This window comes from Colius striatus, chromosome 4 (genome assembly GCF_028858725.1).
Source record: "Colius striatus isolate bColStr4 chromosome 4, bColStr4.1.hap1, whole genome shotgun sequence".
Lineage (NCBI taxonomy): Eukaryota > Metazoa > Chordata > Aves > Coliiformes > Coliidae > Colius > Colius striatus.
In genome coordinates, this window is record NC_084762.1 from 5,126,031 (window position 1) to 5,149,497 (window position 23,467).

The 23,467-nt window shown below is 46.4% G+C and overlaps 2 protein-coding genes across 12 annotated transcripts in view; both read right to left on the reverse strand.

Moving 5' to 3' along the window:
• The window catches only part of TBC1D7 (TBC1 domain family member 7), a 26,494-nt gene extending 22,017 nt beyond the window's left edge, over positions 1 to 4,477 (reverse strand). For all 9 annotated transcript variants that reach the window (XM_061994555.1, XM_061994558.1, XM_061994556.1 and 6 more), the window contains exons 1-3: positions 4,281 to 4,477; positions 845 to 965; positions 64 to 144 (exon numbers count right to left, since the gene is read on the reverse strand). In XM_061994555.1, coding sequence (XP_061850539.1) covers positions 64 to 144; positions 845 to 956 — 193 coding nt within the window. In that variant the 5' untranslated portion in view covers positions 957 to 965; positions 4,281 to 4,477. The remainder of the gene's footprint in view (positions 1 to 63; positions 145 to 844; positions 966 to 4,280) is intronic.
• Positions 4,478 to 13,279: 8,802 nt separating this feature from the next.
• The window catches only part of GFOD1 (Gfo/Idh/MocA-like oxidoreductase domain containing 1), a 71,158-nt gene continuing 60,970 nt past the window's right edge, over positions 13,280 to 23,467 (reverse strand). For all 3 annotated transcript variants that reach the window (XM_061995460.1, XM_061995463.1, XM_061995462.1), the window contains exon 2: positions 13,280 to 20,806. In XM_061995460.1, the coding sequence (XP_061851444.1) occupies positions 19,887 to 20,806 (920 nt within the window). In that variant the 3' untranslated portion in view covers positions 13,280 to 19,886. The remainder of the gene's footprint in view (positions 20,807 to 23,467) is intronic.

Here is a 23,467-nt window from a genome sequence, read left to right on the forward strand (position 1 = left end):
AGAAAACAAACGTACACCTTCCTGCGTACCATTTCTACAGAGTATCACAGACGCATTTCTTACCTAAAAGCACTTTCCACACCAGTATCCGATACATGGATGGGAGAGGAAACCTTTGACTAAATGTGCAAAGCTTCTCAATATCTATAGAGAAATAAAGAGGGGGGGAAAAGGTAAATTTAAATATAATTGTAAATAGGTTAGAGTCTCTGACCTACCCAAGTACAACAAACAGCCACAGATCAAAATCCCCACTTTCATCATATATTATCAACAAACGCTTTCAATGCTTCAGTTGAGAACAGGAAGTGCCCTATAAACTGCAACCATTTAGAAAAAACAATACTTGGGCTTTACAATAAAACTACTCTAGATTTCATCAGGAAGAAACTGGATGGACATTTTGTAAACCATGTTGCTACATTGAAACAATTACAGGCTTTGTTAAAGGGACATTTATCTTTCTGTTGTGTTAGAGATGCGGCACTCTCCAGGGACCAACTGTAGTAACAAAATCGGCACTACTTTGAGGTTAGATGGAATTCACAGCACAAAAGGATATCTTTTCAGATTAAAATTGCTCTCATTGGAAAACCTTTAGTTTTGGGGGCATAGAGAATGAAAAAAGAAAAAAAGAAAACCAAGAAGACAAGTCTTCCCTAGTTTTAAAAAGCAGATTTTGAGATCTTTGAAACTCAAAGGACTGCTACTAATAACCAAGACGTTAGCAGAAGAAGATGCAAAACTCAATTGAGTACTAAGTGCAACGGCTGAACATTTTATATTATTCCTTCCCCAGCCCCAAATGACCAAAGTAATAGAGGAAACTGTGAAATCAACTTGCCCAGCCGGTCATCTTTTAGCAGGATTTCCAGCGACTTCTTTTCTTCAACTCCACGGAAGCCCACTTTTTCATAATACACCGAGCGGAAGTTTCTCTGAGAGTCGTCAGCCATGACCGATTCCTTTTGGAGAAACAGTTCATTCCCCTTAAGACTCACAAGAATCACAGAATCATAGAATGGTGGGGGTTGGAAGGGACCTTTAGAGCTCATCCAGTCCAACCCCCTGCAGAAGCAGGGTCACCTAGATCAGGTCACACGGGAATGTGTCCAGGCAGGTCTTTAAGACCTCCGAGGAAGGAGCCTCCACAACCCCTCTGGGCAGCCTGTGCCAGGGCTCCCTCACTGAAACACTGAAATAGTTTTTTCTTATGTTTAAGTGGAACTTTTTGTGTTCCAGCTTCATCCCATCACCCCTTGTCCTGTTACAATCTACTATAGAAAAAAGGGATGTCCCAACCTCCTGACATCCACCCTTTAGATATTTATAAATGTTAATAAGATCTCCCCTCAGTCTCCTCCAGACTAAACAGCCCCAGTTCCCGCAGCCTTTCCTCGTATGGAAGATGTTCCGGTCCCCTGATCATGTTGGGGGCCCTGCACTGGCCTCTCTCCAGCACTTCCCTGTCCCTCTTGAGCTGAGGAACCCAGAACTGGACACAGGACTCCAGATGAGGCTTCACCAGGGCAGAGTAGAGGGGGAGCAGAACCTCCCTCGACCTGCTGCCCACACTCTTCTTGATGCATCCCAGGCTGCCATTGGCTTCTTGGCCACGAGGGCACATTGCTGGCTCATGCTTAGCTTATTATCAATCAGGACTCACAGGTCTCTCTCTGCAGAGCTGCTCTCCAGCAGTTCAACCCCCAGCCTGTACTGGTGCATGGGGTTGTTCCTCCCCAGGTGCAGGACTCTAAACTTGTCCTTGTTGAACCTCAGGAGATTCCTCTCTGCCCAGCTCTCAAGCCGGTCGAGATCCCACTGAATGGCAGCACATTCTGCAAACACTGACTACCAGTCAAAGCTCAGCCAGCGCAGCACAGCCTCTGGGGAATCAGCCAGTCCTCCCAGTTTGGTGTCATCAGCCAACTTGCTGAGGGTACACTCTGTCACCTCATCCAGCAGGTTGATGAAGATATTGATCAAGACTGGCCCCAGAACCGATCCCTGTGGAACTCCACTGGCCACAGGTCTCCAACTCGACTCTGTGCCATTGATCACCACTCTTTGGGCTCTGTCATTCAGCCAGTTCTCGATCCACCTCACTGTCCACTCATTCAAGCCACACTGCCTGAGCGTTCTGATGAGGATGTTAGGGGAGACAGTGTCAAAAGCCTTGCTGAAGTCAAGCTAGATGACATCCGCTACTCTCCCCTCATCTAGCCAGCCGGTTATGCACTCATAGAAGGATATCAGGTTGGTACATTTGCACACTGACAAAAGCTGACTGTTCGTGTCTCTATAGTATCAACAAACCCTACAGAATATTAAAAATATCCAAGATTTTTATCATCATAAGCTAACAAAACCATAACTGAATCTGAACAAAGACTAAAGATGTTCCATTCCCAAATGAGACACGGGGACTTTCATTTTTTCTTTAATTCCTGTAGTAAATTATACTACCTTTCAAAGTCTAAAAAACAAAATGCTGAAGAGACACTTAAGTCTTTTACGTGCTATTGTGTCTTTCAAAACCAAGACAAGAAACACGGTCTAGAGTCTGACAAAGTTTTGGCTACATAAACCCCGATCGAGTATAACTGCTACCCACACAAAAAGTTCCACTTAAACATAAGAAAAACTATTTTACTGTGAGGGTGATGGAGCCCTGGCACAGGCTGCCCAGGGAGGGTGTGGAGGCTCCTTCTCTGGAGGTCTTACAGTACTTTCATAAGTGAAATCATTATCGTGTTCACCAGGCAAGGTAACCAGAAGCAAGGACAAGCTGGCCTCGGTTGCACAGGGGTGACAGGAAAGAATAAGGCTCTGTATGTATGTTTGCTCTTGAGCTGCAGATTTGAATTTGAATTTGTTGTTGTTATCTGGTGCTGTAACAGCCACAGCCTTCAGTTTGTTATTCCAGCAGGAACACCAAACAAATGTCTCATCTCTGTACTGGAAACAATAGTAAATTGCAGTGTGTACTCGGTGCTTTGCAACAAATGAAATTGACATTTCAAATCATTCAGCCTTGTCAATATCAACACTCTCTCTTCTGCCGGCTTGCCAATACCAGAAAGTTCTGCTTGGTAACCCAAAGGACTTAAAACAACCTTAACTTTTATGTCCACTGAACACAGTAAAATCTGGGCAAAAGTAACTTGTATTGAGTGAGGAGCACGAATTTAAAAGCTTTTCTAGTTAAACTCTTCTTTTCCTTTCAGAACCGAAGCACATACCAGAAGCAAAGCACTTCCAGATATAAAGAGAGGCCACAATCTTGCAAAGAACACACATTTCAATCTGTATATCCACTAGGCCCATTTGCATTTCAATTTAAGACCATTTTCAGTGCTTTGTAGCATCAAGGCCAAGACCAGACAAAAAAAAAAATACAAACCAGCAAACAACTGAATTAATACTTTCCAAGATGAGACAAATACTATCTCCAAACCAGAGGAAAACAATGTCTTGCATTACTTGCAGGGCATTCCAGTCGTGCACAATCTTCATGAAAACAACCGTGATGTTCATGCATTGTGCATTGAAGGGTTCAGTGATCAGTGTTTACTATTTATATTGTAGCCACGTATCAAAGCAGACTTATGCTACCACATGCACTCAACTACATTTAAAACACTTTGTTTTTTAAATCTGGAATGTTAAAAATCCGGATTTGATAGTTAAACTTGCTTAGAACAATCTCCTAGCCCACACCACTCGTGGAAAGCTGAGTCAGAGAATACACACAATAGCGACCATTTGAGAAACAACACTCTGAACTACAAGAAAGGCACCCCACTTTAACAATTGCAAACTACCACTACAGCAACAGTACATCTTAGTGGGAGAAAGAAAAAGGAGGAACACCGTTTCCTCCCTCCTCCAAATTGAGGGTATACATTTAGGACATACAACCACTGTTCCAATCCTTACACGAACTGGGAGAGGGATGGGGAGGAAATAAGCACCGAGTTGTCTTGTTCTGTACAAAACACCACCATTATCTCATTCCGACTACAGAAATTAAGGTCGTTTCGACATGAATGGTGCTTTTCACCCTATGACTGAATTTCACGCCAGGTGATTTAAATGGAGAGGCGGACACGATGCCAACGCGCTGCTTTCCCAGCTCCGGGCCCTGCCTCCGCAGGCCAAACGGCTCCTCCGCCACGGCCAGCCCTGAAAGGGTTGTCCCCAGGGCAGCGACAGCCCGACAGCCCCCCCGCTCCCGCTCCCTTCCCGACCCCGAACGCCCGGGGACACCGGGTACTCACCAGAGCCCCACGGGGGGGGTGAAACGACGAGGCGGCGGCGGAGAGGCAGGGGGCGGGGCCGTGTCACCGCCACCCCGGCTGCGCAGGCGATCGCGACACGCCGGAGAAGGGCAGGAGCTGATGACAAACACCCACCAAAACACACCGGAATCCCCCCGCCTCCGCCTCCGCCTCTTCTGCGCGGCTCCGGGGGCGGGGACGGGGGCGGGGGCGCGGCCTCACGGCAACCGCGGCTGCGCGGCCCCTCCCCAGCGGCCGGGGCACGCGCTCAACGTTCGGGGCACGCGCTCAACGGCCGGGCACGCGCCCAACGTTCGGGGCACGCGCTCAACGGTCGGGGCACGCGCTCAACGGCCGCGGCCGCTGCGTGGGGAGGGGGGTGCCGCCCGCCCTTAAAGCCCCTCAGAACGGCGGCCGGAGCACTTGCCGCTGCCCCCCAGCCTGCCCCAGCCTGCCCCAGCCTGCCCCAGCCTGCCCCGGCCTGCCCCGGCCTCGCACACAGAGCCACAGAATGGTGAGGGTTGGAAGGGTTCTCCAGAGCTCATCCAGCCCAAGCCCCTGCTAAAGTAGGTTCCCCTCCATCAGTGGGCACGGGAAGGTGTCCAGGTGGGTTTGGGAACGTCCCGAGGAGTCTTCACACTTTCCTTGGGCAGCCTGGACCAGGGCTCCCTCGCCTCAGCACCAAAGGAGTTTCTCCTCGTGTTCCAGTGAAACTGTTTGTGTCCCGCCTTATGTCTATTACTCCTTGTCCTGCTGCTGGACACTACAGAAAAGAGTGCCTCCCCATCCTCTTGACATGCATCTGTGAAATACTTGTAGGCATTACTGAGATTCCCCTCTCAGCCTTCTCCAGGCTGAACAGCCCAGTTCCCGCAGCCTTTGCTTGTCACAGAGATGCTCCAGTCCCCTGATCATCTTGGTGGCCCTGCGCTGGACTCTCTCCAGCACTTCCCTGTCCCTCTTGAGCTGAGGAGCCCAGAACCAGACACGAGACTAGAGATGAGGCCTCACCAGGGCAGAGTACAGAGGGAGAACCTCCTTTGCCCTGCTGGCCACACTCTTCTTAATGTCCCTCAGGGTGCCATTGGCCTTCTTGGCCACGAGGGCACATGGCTGGCTCACGTTTAGTTTAATATCAACCAGGACTCCCAGATGTGTCTCCTGGAGCTGCTCTCCAGCAGGTCAATCCTCAGCCTGTACTGGTGCAGGGGGTTGTTCCTCCCCAGCTGCAGGATTCTGCACTTGTCCTTGTTGAACCTCATGAGGTTCCTCTCTGCCCACCCACCTCAGCGTTCTCCTCTCATCCCTTAAGTGCACCTCTTCATGTGTCTTGTCTCAAAGTGATACAGGAGGTCTGGACCTTCTGATAGGGCAGGCTGTACCTGGTACGGGATTTGCATGTAGAGAAGTGATCCAGAAAGCCAAGTGCTGCCCAAGACCCACTGATAATGCTTATCAATAAGGGAATAACTCCTTCCCTTAACAATGAGGCCATGAAAAACAGCAAAGATGACACTGTCCACACGGTATTATTTACTGTAATTGGTAGGCTTAGCATTTTGGCCCATCCACTGTGACTTATAGAATCATTTTGCTTGGAAAAAACCTTTAATATTGAGTCCACCCAGTAACCCAGCACTGCCAAAGCCACCACTAAACCATGTCCCCAGGGTGCCACATCTACACAGCTTTTTAACCTCTCCAGGGATGGGGACTGCATCACTTCTCTGTGCAGCCTGTGCCAATGCTTGTCAGCCCTATTGATGAACAAACTTTCCCTAATCTCTAATCCAAACCTCCCCTGGCACAATGTCAGGCCATTTCCTCTTGCCCTGTAGCTTGGGAGATGAGTTTGACCCCCCCAAACCATAACCTCCTGTTAGGGAGCTGCCGAGAGTAAAAAAGTCTCTCCATAGCCTCCTTTTCTCCAGCTCCCTTCCTCATCAACTTATGCTCCAGACTCCTCTCCAGTTCTGTTGCTCTTTTTCGGACATGATAGAATGAGCCAGGGAAAAATAGCCTTGAGAGACAGTGTAGGCAAAAGGCTTTCCTGCAGTGCCACTAGGGACTTAGAATAATCTCTAGGAAACTAAGTGCATTTTCCAAAACCAATATTTACTCCGATGCACATAAGCAAAGTACTTGATGCTAAAACTCCCCCATCTCAAAACAAACAAAGGACCTAGATCCCGCTGTTGGGAGCCAACACTCAAAAACCAATCCCTTCTGCCAAAACTGTACAATGTCAAACTAATAGTGTTGGGTTTATTTGGGTAGTTTTCCTTTTAGTTGGTGGTGATATTTTTATTCGGATCTTTAAGATCTTGCCAGCCTTTAACTGCAAGCGCTAGGCAGCTGCTTTTAACAGTTGAAGTTTTCAGCTCTCGGTCCCTTTCCAGGAGCAGAAACTTGAACAAGACCATCGAGCACCTGAGTTAGCAGCACCGAGATTTCAAACTCCCAGAGCCCTCAGGACAGCTTCAGTTGTTTAACTGTTGCCCAACGCTTTTGGAATGCCAAGGGGAAGGCATGCTGCTGCTGAATGGACAGGCTTTTGTTAAACCCGGGTCACGCAAGAGTATTTTTTGTTGAGTCAGTGCAAGGCCTGGCAAATATATTTCCTGAAGTAATTCTGTACAGCGGCAGGTGGCAGCCTGGTGCCATTATTTTTTTGTTGGTCATTTTTGGTTTCCTCAACTCGGTTACGTCTTTCCTCGATAGGTGGCATTTGTCTCTGGATGAGATCTGATGGGAGCTAACCAGTACCACGAGATTCAGGACACAGGCACTGAAACTCAATCAGATCTCCTATCGCTTTTACTTATTCGTTTTGAGCCTTGACGAGATGTACTGTGTAGTTATCGTGGTGCTCTAAAAAAGGCTGGAGCTAGCACAATTTATTTTAGCACTAATTTATTGCACAGCAGACACAGAAATATTTTTAATCACTTGAGTTATCAGACTGGGCTGTGGATTTGCATTCTATTAATGTTAACAATGATGGCATTGCTAAAAGTTCCCAATCGAAACTGGGGTCTGGAGGATTTAGCTGCATTTAAAAAATCGGCATAAAAACAATACCTGCCCTGAAAAATGATAACATTAATGTGCTCCCCTAGGGAAGTTTCCAAGCCTCCCATACAGAAAGCTGCTTAATCATGTTACTTACACACGTGGATCTTCTTAGTGGTGTCTGCTTACAGATAACAGGTTACAGTGGGATCCCATCCAAAGCCGGTTGTAAATATGAGCATCTAATCTGAGACTCTTCAAACCACAAATGACATTAAAAGCATAGGTTGAGTGTGAAGTGCTAATGATTCTGATGACTATTATGTGGTGACACATACATAGTGAAAGGAAGAGGGCTAACCTGATCTTTCAGCCAGCCAGCCACGCAGAGCTGGACTTTCTTACTTTAACAGATGTATTTCTTTGAACTGCCCTTCTACATCCACCTGCCCTGAAAACAGGTGAGTGGCTCCAAGTGCTGTAAATCAGTGTTGTAAAGCACACAGGTGACTCGGTCATGTGAGAAACTTTACATTTCCATAAACCAAATAATGACCTGACTATCCTTTGCCTAGGGACAGAAAGCATCTTGATTCCTATTGACAGAATCTCCTTGTTGCCACTGTAAATCAAAGCAAAGTTTCATCACGAATAGCCGCAGGTGTCAATCAGCCAAGTGGAGGACTGTGTTCATAATAAAACTGATTGATTAATACATCATTAATCAATAATACCTACCTATTTTTTTAAAGACACTTGTCTGAGGATATCTTCACCAGTGTATCAAAACCAGTGTATACTTTTAGGCTGCTAATGCACCATCCCTTGTTCCTGTTGCAATGGGAAATGACTGATGTTCAGGAGAGGAGTTACAAGTTTGGTCATCTCAGCTTTTCTAAGATGTCATCTCCTGTTTCTTCAGAAGCATGAATAGTTCCAGATGGTGAGTAAGGCAATGCAGAGAACAATTTACTTATACATTCACATAACCTTTTGATTATGAGCATTGTCAGATGTGGAAAAGCTTGGCCACATTTCCTGGCCAAAACAGCATCACTCTGCTGTTTACATTCTACCTGAGAGAAGAATGCAAATGTTGGAGCTATAAATGTTCACAACTTAATCCCTTGTGGAAAAAAAAAGTAACACTCTATGGGAATAAAAATATCCTAAAGCTGTTTGGCAGCAAAAGGGAATTCAGCCTTTCCTTTTAGCATGGCAGGACAACAGGCAGGTCTGTCTCCAAGCAGAACCAACACTGGCTCTAATTGTGAATACACATCCCCAGATGACAGCAAGGAAAAGCCTCACGGGGCTGAAAACAACATAAGGAGCGGCTAAACTTGGAAAGCTGAGCTCAGAATTGCCCTACTTCTCTGTTTTATCATCCTGCTTGAGAATGAAAGCACTTCAGAGGTGATGTGCTTTTGTCTGCAGAGACACACAGAAACTGCAAGACAAAGAAAACAATCATTTGCAGTTGCTGTAAAGGAAATTGGATTGGTGTAAGTTTATGTGAGGGATATTTTAGGATAAAGTCTTCTGGATTCCAGTTATGACTTCAGTTTGTTGCTTAACCTCAGATATCAGCTGTGCCTGCCCTTATTTTGTTCTTCTACCAGCCTGAATAGTAGCTGTGTTAAGGATAAGGGTCGTGAGTTTCTAAATAGTACCAAAAGCACCCTTTTGCTGTCAATCACACTCATTGATAAACAATCTCATCTCTCTCTTGTTACTTTTTCACTGAGAGTGAGGTGAGAATGAGACAAAGATTGGTCAAAATTAAATGATACTCCTGGAGAACCCTAATCAAGAGATTGTGTATATGGATAGAGTATAGTTACGATCACTATCTATGGTCAGAGACAAAGTGGTGACAAGATGCAGGTAGCTGCCATAAAATGAGAGAGCAAGTAGGAATTAGGAATGACTTGCAGTCTTTGCAATATTTCTTCTTGAATCGGAGCCACAAATGTGCCCAGAAGGTATTTCAAGGTCACAAGCTGGATATGATAGGTAGATTCTATATTCCCAACTCAACTGAGTATCCCCAAAACTTTAGGGCCTGGCCAAACTGCACAGTGCAGTGAGCTGAAGGAGGAGCTGCAAAGGATTTTACTCCTCTTGAGTCCTGTGACCCAGGATGGATGTTGCACCAGACATTCTCTAAAACAAGCTCAACCCACACAGAGTTTCAAGGCATCATTTCAACAGCCGGGAAGAACTGCAGGAGCCCATCAGAGCTTGCTCTATTGCCATTCTCCCACCCGGCTACTCGCTTGCACTTGGCCATGGGAAAGAGCTCCTAGCTCTGACCTGCTCCCTGGCCTCAAAGCCTAACCCAGTAGCATCACAGGGATCACTAATTTAAGGGTGAAAAAGGATCCTATGGGGCCAAAGGAACACAGCAGACGCAGCATTTGTACCTCCAAGGAGTAATTTGTCACTTAATCACCTCCTTTCAAGAAGACCGCGAACCGAGGGGGAGGGGAGCGTGTACACAAGCAGGCTTTTGATCTCGGTGGAGCTCTGAGAGCTTTGCAAGTGCATACATTTACAGGATTGAGCAGCAACTAATTAATGACTCTAAATTGTATCAGTCATGGTTTGGAGGCTTGTTTTAACAAGCTGGTAAGCTGGAATGGCAAGCTGACTTTAATTTTGCGATAGGACAAAGTAGTCTGCACCTCTCTCCTGACTGTGATTTTCTGTCAGCCTTCTAGGTCTGCACTTCTACAGACATTAAAGGTGCTGCCAACGTCCTGCCTTCTGGTTGTCATTGTACACAATAATGGGGAGCTGCAAGAATCACAGAACAACTTACCCCACGAATTTCCCAGTTACACTGAGATGATTCTCATCTGTCTCTCCAGGTAATGATTCGCAGCCGTCATCACTGAGAAGTCACCGGTGGGAACTGAATGTTCTCCGAAAGGTTTTGGATCAGACACCCTTGACAAATGGAGTAGTTTGATCTACAGGGTGCAGGCAAATGCACTCCTTTCTCAAAACACACGATGAGAGTGTAGTTTTGTGCTAAATGCCTTGGACCTTTTCAGGCTGATGGATTATTTTAGCGATTTTTCTGGCCAGCACAGAGATGTGGTGCTAATTTTATCGGCTTGGGTTTAAAATCAACAGTTGGAGAGTGCAGTGTCTCTCACTTTGCCCTCCATACACAAAAAAAAAGCATTTTCTTAGGTGGAACCGTTGCTGTTGGCTGTGGAGTTGCCAGCACTTTTCAAAACTGGTGAATTTGAACTTAGACTGTGCAGACACCACCAGCTTATTTGGCATTCACAAACCGCAGCAGCATCTTATGCATTAATTATGTGAGACTAATTATAATAATTGTAACAAACGAGAACTACATTAGCTTTAGGAACTATTTAAAGGGAACTAGAAATTAAAGCAGCAGGACTGAGTATCTGGCTGTCAGGGACTTGCTCTGCGTGGCCCTTGGGTAGCATGGTTTCCCATTTTCTCTTGAGCTTGTCCCAGTTAGTCGCGTGAAGCTTCTTTTCATCACGGATACTTCCAGAAGACACAACAACTAGCACCACTGAAATGTTTAAAAATAAAATCTAGCAAGTTAGGGACAGAGGTGGGGGAAAAAAAACAACACCAAAGGAAATGAGTTATGCTACAAGTCAAGCTCCATTTCCAGCTATTTATGCATTCCCAGAGGCCCCAATGCAGGTCTGAGCTTCTTCAGGTTTGGCTGAAACGCTGTGTAAGGTTTTACTTGCACAAGCGACAAAGCCAGTTGCATTCACAGGCTGTTGTCTTTGCCTGGATGAGAGGTGATCATTTCTGCAAAAGCCTTTAGCCTGCAAGCTGTGTCTAACTGCAAAAGGCAGTTATTAGAACAGATTGGAGCAGGCTCTGAAAGTCTCCTCTAAGAATCTACACAACATATTATTTCCACTGGAGGAGGGGGCCTTCAGTTCCTTAAGAAACATTTGCTTAAGTGCATATCCTTTCATATGGAAATACAGAACTCCAAATTGTTTCCTTCTATCCATTCCTTTTTCTTTTGGTCCCTTTGATTATTCTGCTGTTATTCTACCAACTCTTTGATCTGATGAAAAAAGCCACGTTTCTGGCAGTCAGCAGACCTGGTTTCTATTTACATGCTGCTATGAAAGTGATCTGGCATAAACTGCTGCCGCCAACCACTCAGATCAGGGAACTGATCTGCCCAAAAACTAACCAAGTAAAAACCCCATGTGTTTAGTTTGCAGGTGAATCCCTGACGGCTGCACACAGGCTCCTCAGTGCCAGTCCTCGGGAGAGGCAGGAGCGGAACAAGCAGTTGGGGGAGAGGAAAGGGTGGTGCCCTGTGCTTGTCTGCAGCCCTCCCCCATCCCTCAGCAACTGCTCAGGGAGCTGCAATTGGTCCTTTTACAGCAAAGATGAAGTGTCACACGAAGGCTCGTGACGCTAAATTCACTAGTTGGAACACTCCCAAGTGGAGAATATATTACAAAAGGCAACTTTGTGCAGGAGATGTGTATCAGTCACTACTAGACCCGTGCAGTGGGACAGGTGACAAGTCTGGTGACTCCAAGGGCTACCTGCTGAGGACACTTGATGGTAATTTCCTCTTTCCATGTAGAACGTGCTGGCTGCAGCAGTGACCAGCACAGGCACGAGGGCCTGGGCAGGCCAAGCAAGATGCACAGGGGTGCTGCTGGGCAGGAACAAAGGCATTAAGCGGGTCTTCCCTTTTGACACAGCAACACTTCAATAACCCTTGCCCCAGCAAACTCTTTATTCCCAAAGAATACAGTGCAATGCATTTAACATTCTTCTGATTAATATTTATGGCTACAAGCCATTCACTGTTTTTACTACATAGCTGCTAATCAATAGGGGTTCCAAAGCACAGCAGAACAGGCCAGGGGAGATGTGGGTGCCTTGGTTCTTCTAAACTAACGGAAAATGGCAAGCAGTTTTCCCCCTCATCTACAGTCTTGGTTTGCTTTAAAAGCAAAACTCTTGCTTGAGTTCATAAATCTACACTGAAGTGTCTCACTATGCTTTACCTTAGCATTTCTGTAGCCTCATTAGCGTGGAACGTTTCTGCTCCTCTTGCATTTGCACACACCTATACAGTGAGGCACTGGGTGCTGTAACTGTGTACCAACAACCCCACCGCATCTCTGACACTCCTTCACACCAATTGCTCCCTTAGGTGCTGTTTTCCAAAGACTTCTAAGTTTTAATCTGTGCAATGGAACTAGGCCTTGTTTTACTATGAAATTGATGTGTATATAAACATTGGTACATCTTTAAAGTATGACAGCTGCAATGGTAACAGAAGAAACTGCCAACATGCTGCATTTCTAGGATGGAGCAAAGGCTATGTCCATATGAAAAACACACAGCTCACAAGATCTGAGGGGAGTGTGCATTGCAAGTGACTGTGATTTCCCATCCCTTCAGAGATTTGTGCCTCGGGTTTGCTGTACTTTGGCAGTCCCTGGGAAATGAGTGAGCACTGATACGAGTAGAATCCAAAATCTTTCTGTGAGCTCTGCTGCATAGAAAAAGCAACGTAGGAAATGCTCTGTGTCCTTCGTACAAATCAATCGCAGAAGCAAAGTCTCTCCTCAGAGCCTCAAATTTCCTACTGCTTCCTGTTAGCTTCTGCTTCAGCGAGGTTTTCTCCAGCATCACAGGGGGTAACAAGCTCCTTATGAAGCTGAGGAGACACCCACGTACGAGGGAGAACAGGAGCACCGGGGTAAGGGGCAGAAGACTTGACAACTCCGACTCTAACCCTTGTCACAACATTAAACCTTCCAATAGCTTAGCGGTTAACCTTCTCTCTCTCCCTCCATCAATCCCAGCCCCCAAGCACAAAGCTCGTGTATTTTACCCTGATGTGTTTAACAGGCAGCCAGAAACCAGGCAAAGGTGATGGTTACTACCCGCCCCACAAACACCAGCCTGGGGAAGAACAACAGAGAGCTGAGATCACATCCTTTTACGTCTTTATTTGCCAGTTAAGATCCTTTTACTCCATCAATGCAAATATGCAGAACAGCAGGAAGCCATGTTTTAAGCAGCACATACCAGTTGGCTGAGAAGAAACTAACTACATTCCCCAAGCAATGTAAAAAGTAACAATGCACATCGTCTTCCAGAAGAAGAAACAAACAGATATTTTGGGCCGAGAGGCACAGCAGGCAGCTTCCGTACAAAGTAGTTTGGCTGTTTAAAATGCTAGAACCAGTCCTTGCCCGTTTCTCCAACCCCACCCCCAAAAGTCCTACTATAATTTAACCACTTTTTTCTTTTCTATCTACATAATATATAAAATATAAACTCTGTTTACTTATAACACTTACTTTTTTCTTGATAAATAGCTCTTTAAAATATCTACTGTACATATGTCCATGCGCTGACATTATATATATATATATATATAGCATTTATATATATGTATGTATGTCTGAAAAACAATAAATATATACTTAATATCACGGCAACAAACTGAACATATTGTCATTTTCAAAATCAACTGAAAGAAAACCAGTACAGAGAGAAACAACTTGTGAAGCACAGCATAGCAGGGAGCTTTGATTCGGTTAGGCCACGTACTTGAGCGGCTGTGGTGTTAAAGTATCCTTTCGGGAGCCTGTGGTCAAAGTTACTTCAAGTTGTAGGTTAGCCACCCTGTATGCCACATGTAACACAGACCCAGGGGAAACAGAGGAGAGTGGCCTCGTGGCTGGGGAAGGAATGAGAAAGGGGAGGGAAGCGAGTCTGGCGGCTGGTGTGAAAAAGAAAAGGGAGTGACGGGCAGCACATAGCTGGAAGGTCATAAATAACCATGGTAAACAAGTTAATAACATTAAGTGCTTTAAAAATCGATGGCTGGGCACTGCTGCAAAAAGTATCTTGATTATCTGTAGCCAACTCCACGTAGTGAAGAGACAAATGAAACGTAGACGTGAGGCCCAAACTGTGAGGTGAGGAACGGGGTCACTGCGTGACACTGAGGCTGCGGGTGCCGAGCCGAGCCTGCCCGAGGGCACCGGAGCTCACGGAACGTCCTTCACGGGCGTTCACTGAACCCCAAGGATGGGATTTTTTTTAAAGGATGAACTTTAAAAAAAGCCCCAACCAAAAAACAAAAAGAACCCAACAAGCCCAAACAATTAATTCCACATACGCCAAAAGAGAACAAAAGCTGGATTTTTGGGTAACTTTTCATTTCAGGGCAGCGTTCTTGACAAATGGAACTTAATCCCCAAATAAATGTTAATTGTCCTTATACAAACATGTTGTGTGTTCAGTTTTGGATCGGCCACAGTCGTTCTGTTTATTCATTTCACTGAAAACGCTGAGTAAAAACCACTGCAGTGTGACCTAAGCTGATCCCCCTCCGTCCCCAGCCCCAAGCCTTTGATTTGGCAGCTTCAAAAAAGCCATCACTTGCCTGGGCTCTGGCTTCAGTAAGTCATGAGGTTATGACACGGGTTCATGAATGCAGCATTATGTATAGTCCCACTCGCTTAAAACTTCATCTTTTCATGAGCAAATGGAAGGGGAAATAATCTTTATTGGACGGACTTCACCCAGCAGCTCCAGAGAGAGGAAATTTCCAAGCAGATGAGACTGATAACTGTTACTCAGTCATACTTCATCCCTAGAATGTACAAGTTTTGCTCCTCACAATTAACAACTTCAACAACAAGAGGGAGAAACTGCTGTCCTGAATAATCCTGCCACTTCACAACTCGTCCTAGAGACCCAGAGAGCACTGCAGAGGTCAAACAGTCCAGTGCTGAGCTTCATACGTACTTCAGGGTACATCACAGGGCCACTGGAGCATCGCACCAGTGTTGAGTGTCTGCACAAAGCCAAAAGTCTGCTGAGTACTTTTAAGCCCTTGTAAATACAGAACTTCAAAGCAAACAGACATCATAATTTGTGATATTTCATACTGAAGGCCATAGACAAAAGTCAGATACAAAAATCCCCAGCAGTAAGAAATTCTGTCGTCGGGAATTCCGAGCCTCTGCAAAGACACCGCCAAGACACTGTTTTATCTTTGTTAAATAAAATTGGGGTTGTTTGGGGTTTTTTTTGAGTAATTTTGAATTGTATGGGTCTTTTCCACATTTGTATGGGCACAGAAACAAACAAGGCAACACAGAAACTGAAACTGTCCTTGTGCTGTGACCATACGCAGCAGAAAAGCCTCCTGTTTTGAATAGACTTGTACAGTTACTGCCTCGAACACTATCCGAAACAAAACAAAAAGGAAACACTTAAGTACAAAGTGGAGAGTGCCTCTGATTGCCCTGTGCTGGCTGGGCAGGAATTTCTCATGCTTTCAGCCAAAGCAAAGGATGAACTCAGCAGCAGCCTGTCCTGAGCCCAAACTCGTCTACACATGCCTTGATTCTCTGCCGTACTGGCTGCATGGGTAAGGACCCATCATCTCTACTTGGTATTTTCTAACTACACAGCTAAAGTACTACTAATTTAACACATGCATGATATTAGATATAGGAAAGCCCAAGCTCTTGTAGAGTTGTTGTGCCTCCACTGAGTTCAGCACTGAGGATGCGCACGGATCTCGCAGGAGTATAGGACGGATGCTACTTCCCCAAGGGCTGGGCCCCTCCTGGGGCTCCCAAATACAGAAGTGGAGCAAAGCTGCTGCTGTCACCTTCCAGAGGTGCAGCCCTCATCTTCTGCACCACCAGCACAAACATACATATGTAGGTGCCAGGCTGCAGTCACATCTTCTTGCCATCACCGCTCTCCTTTTGGGCACAGGGAAGGACTGCGGTTGTGCCCACTGTCACACAGGGCAGGGCTGCCCTACCCCCGGTGGGAACCCCAATGCAATTCCCAGGGAAAATAAGACATGGTCTCTCTCAGCTGACCATCCCAGTGTTGGAACAGATCCCTGCAGAGCATCTGAGCCTCTCACCTGGGCTCTGCCCTTTGGCTCTTTATTGTCTTTGGCAACAGACTATAGTGTTCAGCATCAGGTTGATGGCAAAGGAAAGAGCCTCTCCAGCAGCAGCCTTGGGAAAGAGGAATGAACATTTCTTACCTGGTGTACGAACAAGATCATTTCGGGGCTACTGTAAATTCCAGCAGTAGCCAGAGTTTGGCTGTTAGGCCTGCACCAGTTCTAGCAGCATCCACCTCCAGCCTCGTGGCACAGCATGAAAGAATAGCATTAAAAGTGCAATTTCAAATACATTTTTCCTGGTGTGGTACCACTTTTGAGTTCAATCAGGTACATCTCTGCTGCCCAAATTCTTAAACCCAGCGTGAGCTCCAGAGGCTACTCGGGGTCATTCAATGGACTTTCAACTGCACCAAAAGAGCAGAGGGTTTGCTGCTGCCAAGAAAGATCCCAGAATATAAAGTAACAATTTGTCAGAATAGCGATATACATTCTATAAATAAACCAATTCCTTCAGCTGCTAAGCCAGGTGGAAGTTCAGTATCTCTACACTTGACACTACAGCACCTTCACTTCTAGGAGAATGGAAAAACCTGTCATACAATCCTGGTAACACCCTCACATAAATCTAGCACAGGATCTCTGTTGCCATCAGATGAGAAGGTCCCCCCTGCCCCTGCTCGTTCTGCCCATCTCTCTGCGGCCAGCACTGTGGTGTCAAGACAAGCTGTACAAGATTCAACCCAACTGCAAGCCAGTACTAATGGTAGCATCAGAATGCTGTGTAACCAGAGCACTGGGGTTTTCTTTCTGCTAAGCAGCACTATCTGCATCAGTGAGCCTGCAGAGAGGCTGCATGGTGCCTGTTACCTACACCTTGACAGGTTTAGGTGACAAAAAGAGGCAGAAAGGTCAAGCTCAGTAAGTATATCCCTACACACCGTGTCCGGCCGGGGGACTGCTGACTGCAGGGGTGGGGAGGAGGATTCCAGCATCCCTTCTCCCAGCTGCCATCATGAAACCCAGAGAGACACAGAAAAAAAAGAGAAATGCAGATAGGAAAATCTGTCAACATTTGTGAATCAAAACGAGGTGCAAAGACACGACCAGTAATTCCAGCACAATGGCCAGACTGCTAAAAGAAGCAAGGCTCTCACACACACTTTGGTCCATATTTACTTCCACTTATGGATGATGTTTAACTGGATACAGTTAATTATCCACTGGGCTTGCATTCACAACTACAACTAGCCACTAATTTCAATTAATGCCTCTTCCTTTCTGTGTGAAAACTCTCTTGATCTCTTTGGGGCTAATTCCATTTTTTTGGGAGACATAAGAGATACGATTTCTCAAACAAGTTCTCTCTTCTGTATTTCTCTGTGTATTTTTCAGGGCAGGGACCGGAGAGCGTGGTAATACCACAACAACAATAATGGGAAGCTCCTGTTGGCACAGATACCGCCTCAGGAATTCTCAGAGAAACCCATTTTTTAGGAAAACCATCCAAATTTGTCAAGGGCTGCTTCCAAGAAGGAATGATGAAAGCTTGCCCGAGGGCTTAGCAGAAACTGTCAGCCAGAGAGAGATTTGCTAGAGCTGGCAGAACAACAGGGAGAGAAACAAACCTCCCTTTGGGTGTGGTTTTGCAGTGTTGCATTATTGCTTCCTCAGTCACACCATTACACTTTGGGGAATATTTCATGAAAGGTCACACGCGTGCTCTTCACAAATCAAGCACAAGGCAGTAATTTTGGAGTGGGAGTCAAATTTCCCAACTTTAGCCACCTAAAAATTTAGAAGCCACGATTCTGTGCTTCAGGAGGACAGGAATTTCCAGCGGGCACCTCCTTCTATATTAGTCTTCAGATGAACTGAGTCAGCCCTTGGAGAGCTCTCTCTGTATTGACCCCTGCATCCAGGACAAAGCAGGATGAGATGAACCACGCTATCAACGGCCTCCTGTTCAAAAACATGAAGCTCTCAATCAGGGCATAGGACAGGCAGGAGCATACAGCAATCTGATGGAGTCATTTGTAGAAGCCCTAGAGAAGCCCTTGGTGCTCCTAAAAATAGCAAAACTGTAAGTGCATTTGAAAAAAACACCTAAATGATTCTTTCTAGCCTAAAACGGCAACGCTGATGTGATGGCCTTGAGAGAAGGTCATATCGACTCTTTGAAGTTACCAAATGTTCTCCTCTTTCCCCTAGCCAAAATTGACCAAAAAAAGCCTGAAAAAGCTTTTCTCAAGTCTAATAGAATTTAGTGCTATTATGCCTGTGTTCTACTTTCCTCCTATCTGAGGACCTAGGACTGTAAACACAATAAGCACTGGAGCAGCTTTATGCAGAAAAGCAGCATCCCTGTTTACTGGGACACCGCATGTGCCTTTCACTATATTCTCTCAAGAATACATTCCTGAAAGAATGTATCACTTCAAGACTGCAATCTAAAACGGTAAAAAACAACAGGACAAACATATCAAAAGGGTTTGACCACCCCTGCACCCAAGACAGGGAATGATTACTACAGTACCAGTAGTTGGCCACTTTAAGGAGGTGAAGAGGTGGGGCTCTTTTGTAATTCTTTTCCCCCAAAATCAAAGGGGAACTTTCTCATCCCTTCTGGTTTTCACTCACCCTCACCCCTTGGTGGAGGTGAGTGTTTCTGGATTGAGCTACGTGAAGTTAATTGCCGGTGTGCACCTCTCAGGCGTGACTTCACAAAGGTTTGAAAGAACACCACCTTGCCTAAGCGTCATAGGGCTCCGTGTTGGATTCCTGTTTCCCACCCAACACCAAAACGCACGATACATTCACTCCAAAGGCAGCCCCAGCCACAGGAAATTGCGTGTGAACCTTCCCAAGACTAGCCTGAGTTCAGCTGTATAACACACCCCGCCAGCACTACTGTGCCGTGCCACTTGCCATCCACGAAGGTTCTGCACGAGCCACTTCAATCAGCACATCTGTGCAGCGAGCACCGAAGCTCACCAGAGACCCTCCCTCCCCCAACAGCATATCCACTGTGGCTGGGGACTGCTTGGTTTTAAAAGCCACGCGTTTTCCTACCTCATTGTGCTTTAACCCCCCACAACTGGCTAAACCAACAGAGAGAAGCTCCTAAGAAGCTGTATGAAAAGTGGGCTGCCGAGGTTTCCCGTATCGCTCTCACACCGAGTCCTGTCGTTCTGAGTGTTGATTAGGGGTGCGGCACTACAGCACGGTGGTGTTGGCTGTCATGGGAGGAAACCATTCGTGTCGGACACTACAGAACATTTAATGACATGACAGTACCTTCACAGCCCTCTGGTAGGTAAGGAAAATCTAAAAAGGATCTTCCTGACCTTTCACAGTAAACACAATTGGATAATCTAAAGCACCTGCAAGCAGGAGATAAGTCCATCATATATCTTTCCGATCAGACAGATAATACTGTTATTAAAACAGTTATGTCAGCTCTCAAGTCTCCTATCTGGTTTTTGGGCCTTTCTAAGGCATTTAGCCAATGGATTTAGTTGATCCAAACACCGTTACTCCTTCCTCCTCTATCCTCGGACGTTTTTACGACACCTGAGCCCTTCGCAGGGGCTGAATTACCATTTCCTTCAAGAGCTGCCTGGTTCCTATTCTTTCCTAGGAGCTGAGAGGAGCTAGCAGTACAGAGACATCCTGCTCTTCCGCATGGCTTCGCTGATTAAGTAGGCGGGGCTCAGTTCTGGCTCCTCGGTCATGATTGAAATGTTCTGCCACTCCCCCAACTGGTTTGACTTTTTAATGGTGTCCACCACACACAGGGCGTACAGGCAGTCGTCAAAAGTGGCAGCCATGGTGAGAGGCCTCCCATCCCAGGTCCTCCTGTCGTCCTGGTCCTCGAACGCCTGCCGGACAGCTTGAACCATCTTAATGGTGCCCCGGAGGTAAGGGGAGGGGATGTCACTGAAGGCCTTCTCTGGAAGTAAGGAGTTGCTGACCGGCGTGGAGTCCTTGAGCAGGAGCTCCCGCTGAGGAGAGCTGTTGCTCTGTCCGTAGAGGTCGGTGCCGACGACGATCAGCCGTCCCGCCGAACCCACCACGATAATGTCCTGTTTGAACTCGCCGGGGACGTTGAAGTTGAGCGTGACGGTGCAGCACACGCCGCCTTCCAGCACCATCTGAAAGGTGCAGAAATCGTCGCTGGTGATCTGCCGTATGCCCTTGATGTGGTCCGTCTGCTTCACGAAGGTCTTGAGCAGCCCGTGCACCTTCACGGCCTTCTGGCTGGTGAGGAAGGTCAGGAGGTCGATGATGTAGGTGCCGACCGAGTGCAAGCCCCCGCCTCCCATCAGGTCATCACAGCTCCAGTTGTACTTCTTGCCCAGCAGGCTCCCGCTGTGAACCTGCACCTCGCACACCAGCAGCTCCCCCACGTAACCCTCCTGGATCAGCTGCTTCATCTTGACGAAAGCTGGCAGGAAGCGCAAAACGTTCCCCATGATGCTCATGAGCTTTGGGTAATAATGGGCCGCAGTCATCATCCTAAAGGCATCCAGGGGAGTTGCCGTTCGGTCGCAGATGACGTTTTTCCCAATGCCTGAAAAACAGTTTGGAGAGAAGAAGAAAAAACACAACAAACCATCAACAAAAATACACCAATTGAGTAAACTGAAAGCCTCGAGGCTGTTCTTCAAGACTGAGCCACCGAGGAAGATCGTTGAAGGAAGAAAACATTTCAGTACGATGTTAAAGGCACAAAGATCCCCTCTGGCGTGTTTCCAGAGCGCGTGTAAGAGTTTTCTGAGCACCGCAGCAAAAACAGATCCCTTTTTACCTTCAAAATGCACTCATGCCTAAAATATAGAGCGAAAGTGAGGGCCTGGACAGATAAGAAAGTAAGCTGAGCTGAGGTGGACTGCTACCCTACATCTGCCACCTTCTGGGAGCAGGTACCGAACAAACCACCCCCACTCAGTCCCGTCACGGACGTCTCTCCTGTGATAACCTGCCTGTGTGTGGGCTCCTGAGAGCTGAACCTGAGCTTCCTACTCAGTTCACAGAATCACAGAATCTTAAAGGGGTTGGAAAGGACCTCGAAAGATCACCCAGTCCAACCCCCCTGCCAGGGCAGGACCACCCTGAAGAGTATGAGTAACACAACTGCAGGTACACAGTAACTTAACAGATACACTGAAAAGTCCAAGCTCATCTCCTCAACGGTCTCGTCCCTTCATTTTCCCTGTTCAGCCTATTTAAGAGGCTCTGATTGGAAGGAGGGGGAAGTACTGGGCTTGTTGCTTGATTTAGAACGTAGAAATTGCTTCTCACTCATAAAATGTCATGGTATTCTGACAATGGTGCTCTTCTCTTTGGGAGCAGCTCTGCTGAAATGTCAAGAGCACATCCCCCGTGCCAAGGGAGAGCCACGACTGCTCTAAAGCAGGTCAAACGTAGCTGTGACAATCTGTCCCCTCACAGAATTGTCCATATGGGCACACTGTTTACTGAAGCTTGCACGACGGTCCTGTTTTATCTGGCCATCAAGGTGTGCAACAGTCTGAGATGCCTAACTAACAGGTTTGTTATTGATTTCTCCCCACCAAACACTTTTGTTCTGTGCCCACATGCACACACACTGACAGACTCTCCAGTTTTCAGTTGCATACAAAGATCTTTTATACACTTAATGAGCAACACTAGGTGAGCTATACAACACCCCATAGCACTAAATATCATCTTTGCTTTGAGAGCCTCGGGCTACAGCTGGGCCTGAAGTTAAAAAGAGCTGAATGTGGATCCTGCCTGCTGCAGTCCAGAGGAATAAATCCAGTTACTTGCTGAATTGCTTTGTGTTTTGTTTCCTTTTCCCCTCATACAGGTAGGAAATCCCTTTTTTCTTGAAAGAGCTGTTGGGAGGGTAAAACTGTACATGTTTTGGAGCTGTTTGGATGAAGTCATATAAATATAGACAGATGGTAGGGATATGTCTGAGCCTACTTACATGAATATTTAACAGCCTGACTGGAAGAAGAAGGGGGTCACAGTCCAAACATTCAATAATCAGCTTATCCACACTGCCTATTCCCAGTCTTTGTCTGCTGCTATTTGAGTAGCTGAAACTGGAGGGAGGGCCGTCACCACTGAAGTGGCAGCCACATCTAGTTAACAACCATGAAGGGAAAGATCTTCCTTCAACTTGCTCATACTTAGCTTCTACTTCATCAGATAAGTAAAGACGTATTCACTTTCCTCTTGCATTAGGCAGGAATCCTCTATTCAGTGGCCACGGTCTTCCCTTCTCACTCTTCTCTCTCATCTTTACAGAGTGCTACTGGTAACTGAGTTGACATTTTCAACCTTACAGCACTCCTTTTCCTGCTCCTTAACAATGTTTTTTTCCTGCAGCTGTTTGATATTGGAGAAAGCATTCATCCACCTGCCCTATATTCCTCTAACGGGTAGCTCCAGCTATGCCACTTGATACAGATCACTAATGGAAGAGCTTTCCTTGGGTTACACACTCTTTGCATGGAGGTTTCAGTCTGGCAAATCACTGATCAAAATAAGAGAGATCTTAGACAAAACTTGCCTTCCTGAAATAGTCATTTTTCCTCCCTAAAGCACCCATATACCCTATGTCATCACCTGACCTGTTCCTCACTGATCCAGAAGCACCATTTTCTGCTCCAGTTCAGCTTGCAGCCTTCTGCCTCCCCGTCTATGCAAGAGCTAATCTCTCAAGATATGCAACTCTACACACGTACTTGTGAGGAAAAGGGTCTGCTTTCATGAGAAACTGCAGCCTGGGGACAATCTTTTGCACGGTGGGGGTCAGTCCTTCACTGTGTGGGGCAGGGAACGCTTGGACTGCCATAGTCTGAGTACCAAACGAGGATTATAGATGTGAAAGAGAAGCCCGTGGGATTTTACATTCAAGGAAAATTGCCATTAGGATCAGTGTAAGTCAGGCACATATACAGAGAAAAAGGGAAGAGCCCACAGTGTTTGTACAGAGGCAGGGAAAGGGTGAAGCCTTACACTTAGTCTCTCTATTTTGGAAAAAGCTGAAACCTTTTAATGACAGCAAAACCAAAACACAATGTTTTGAGAGCCTTCCCGTCTCTGCACATATGCTGGCAACACGTGTTCTACTCTCCTCCCTGTCAGGCATTTGAACAGATTTCTTTTGCCCAGAAAGCTTTTCTACTCTATTAAAGCTTGGGCAGGTTCCTTCAGCACGACACTGCTCAGCACTTGA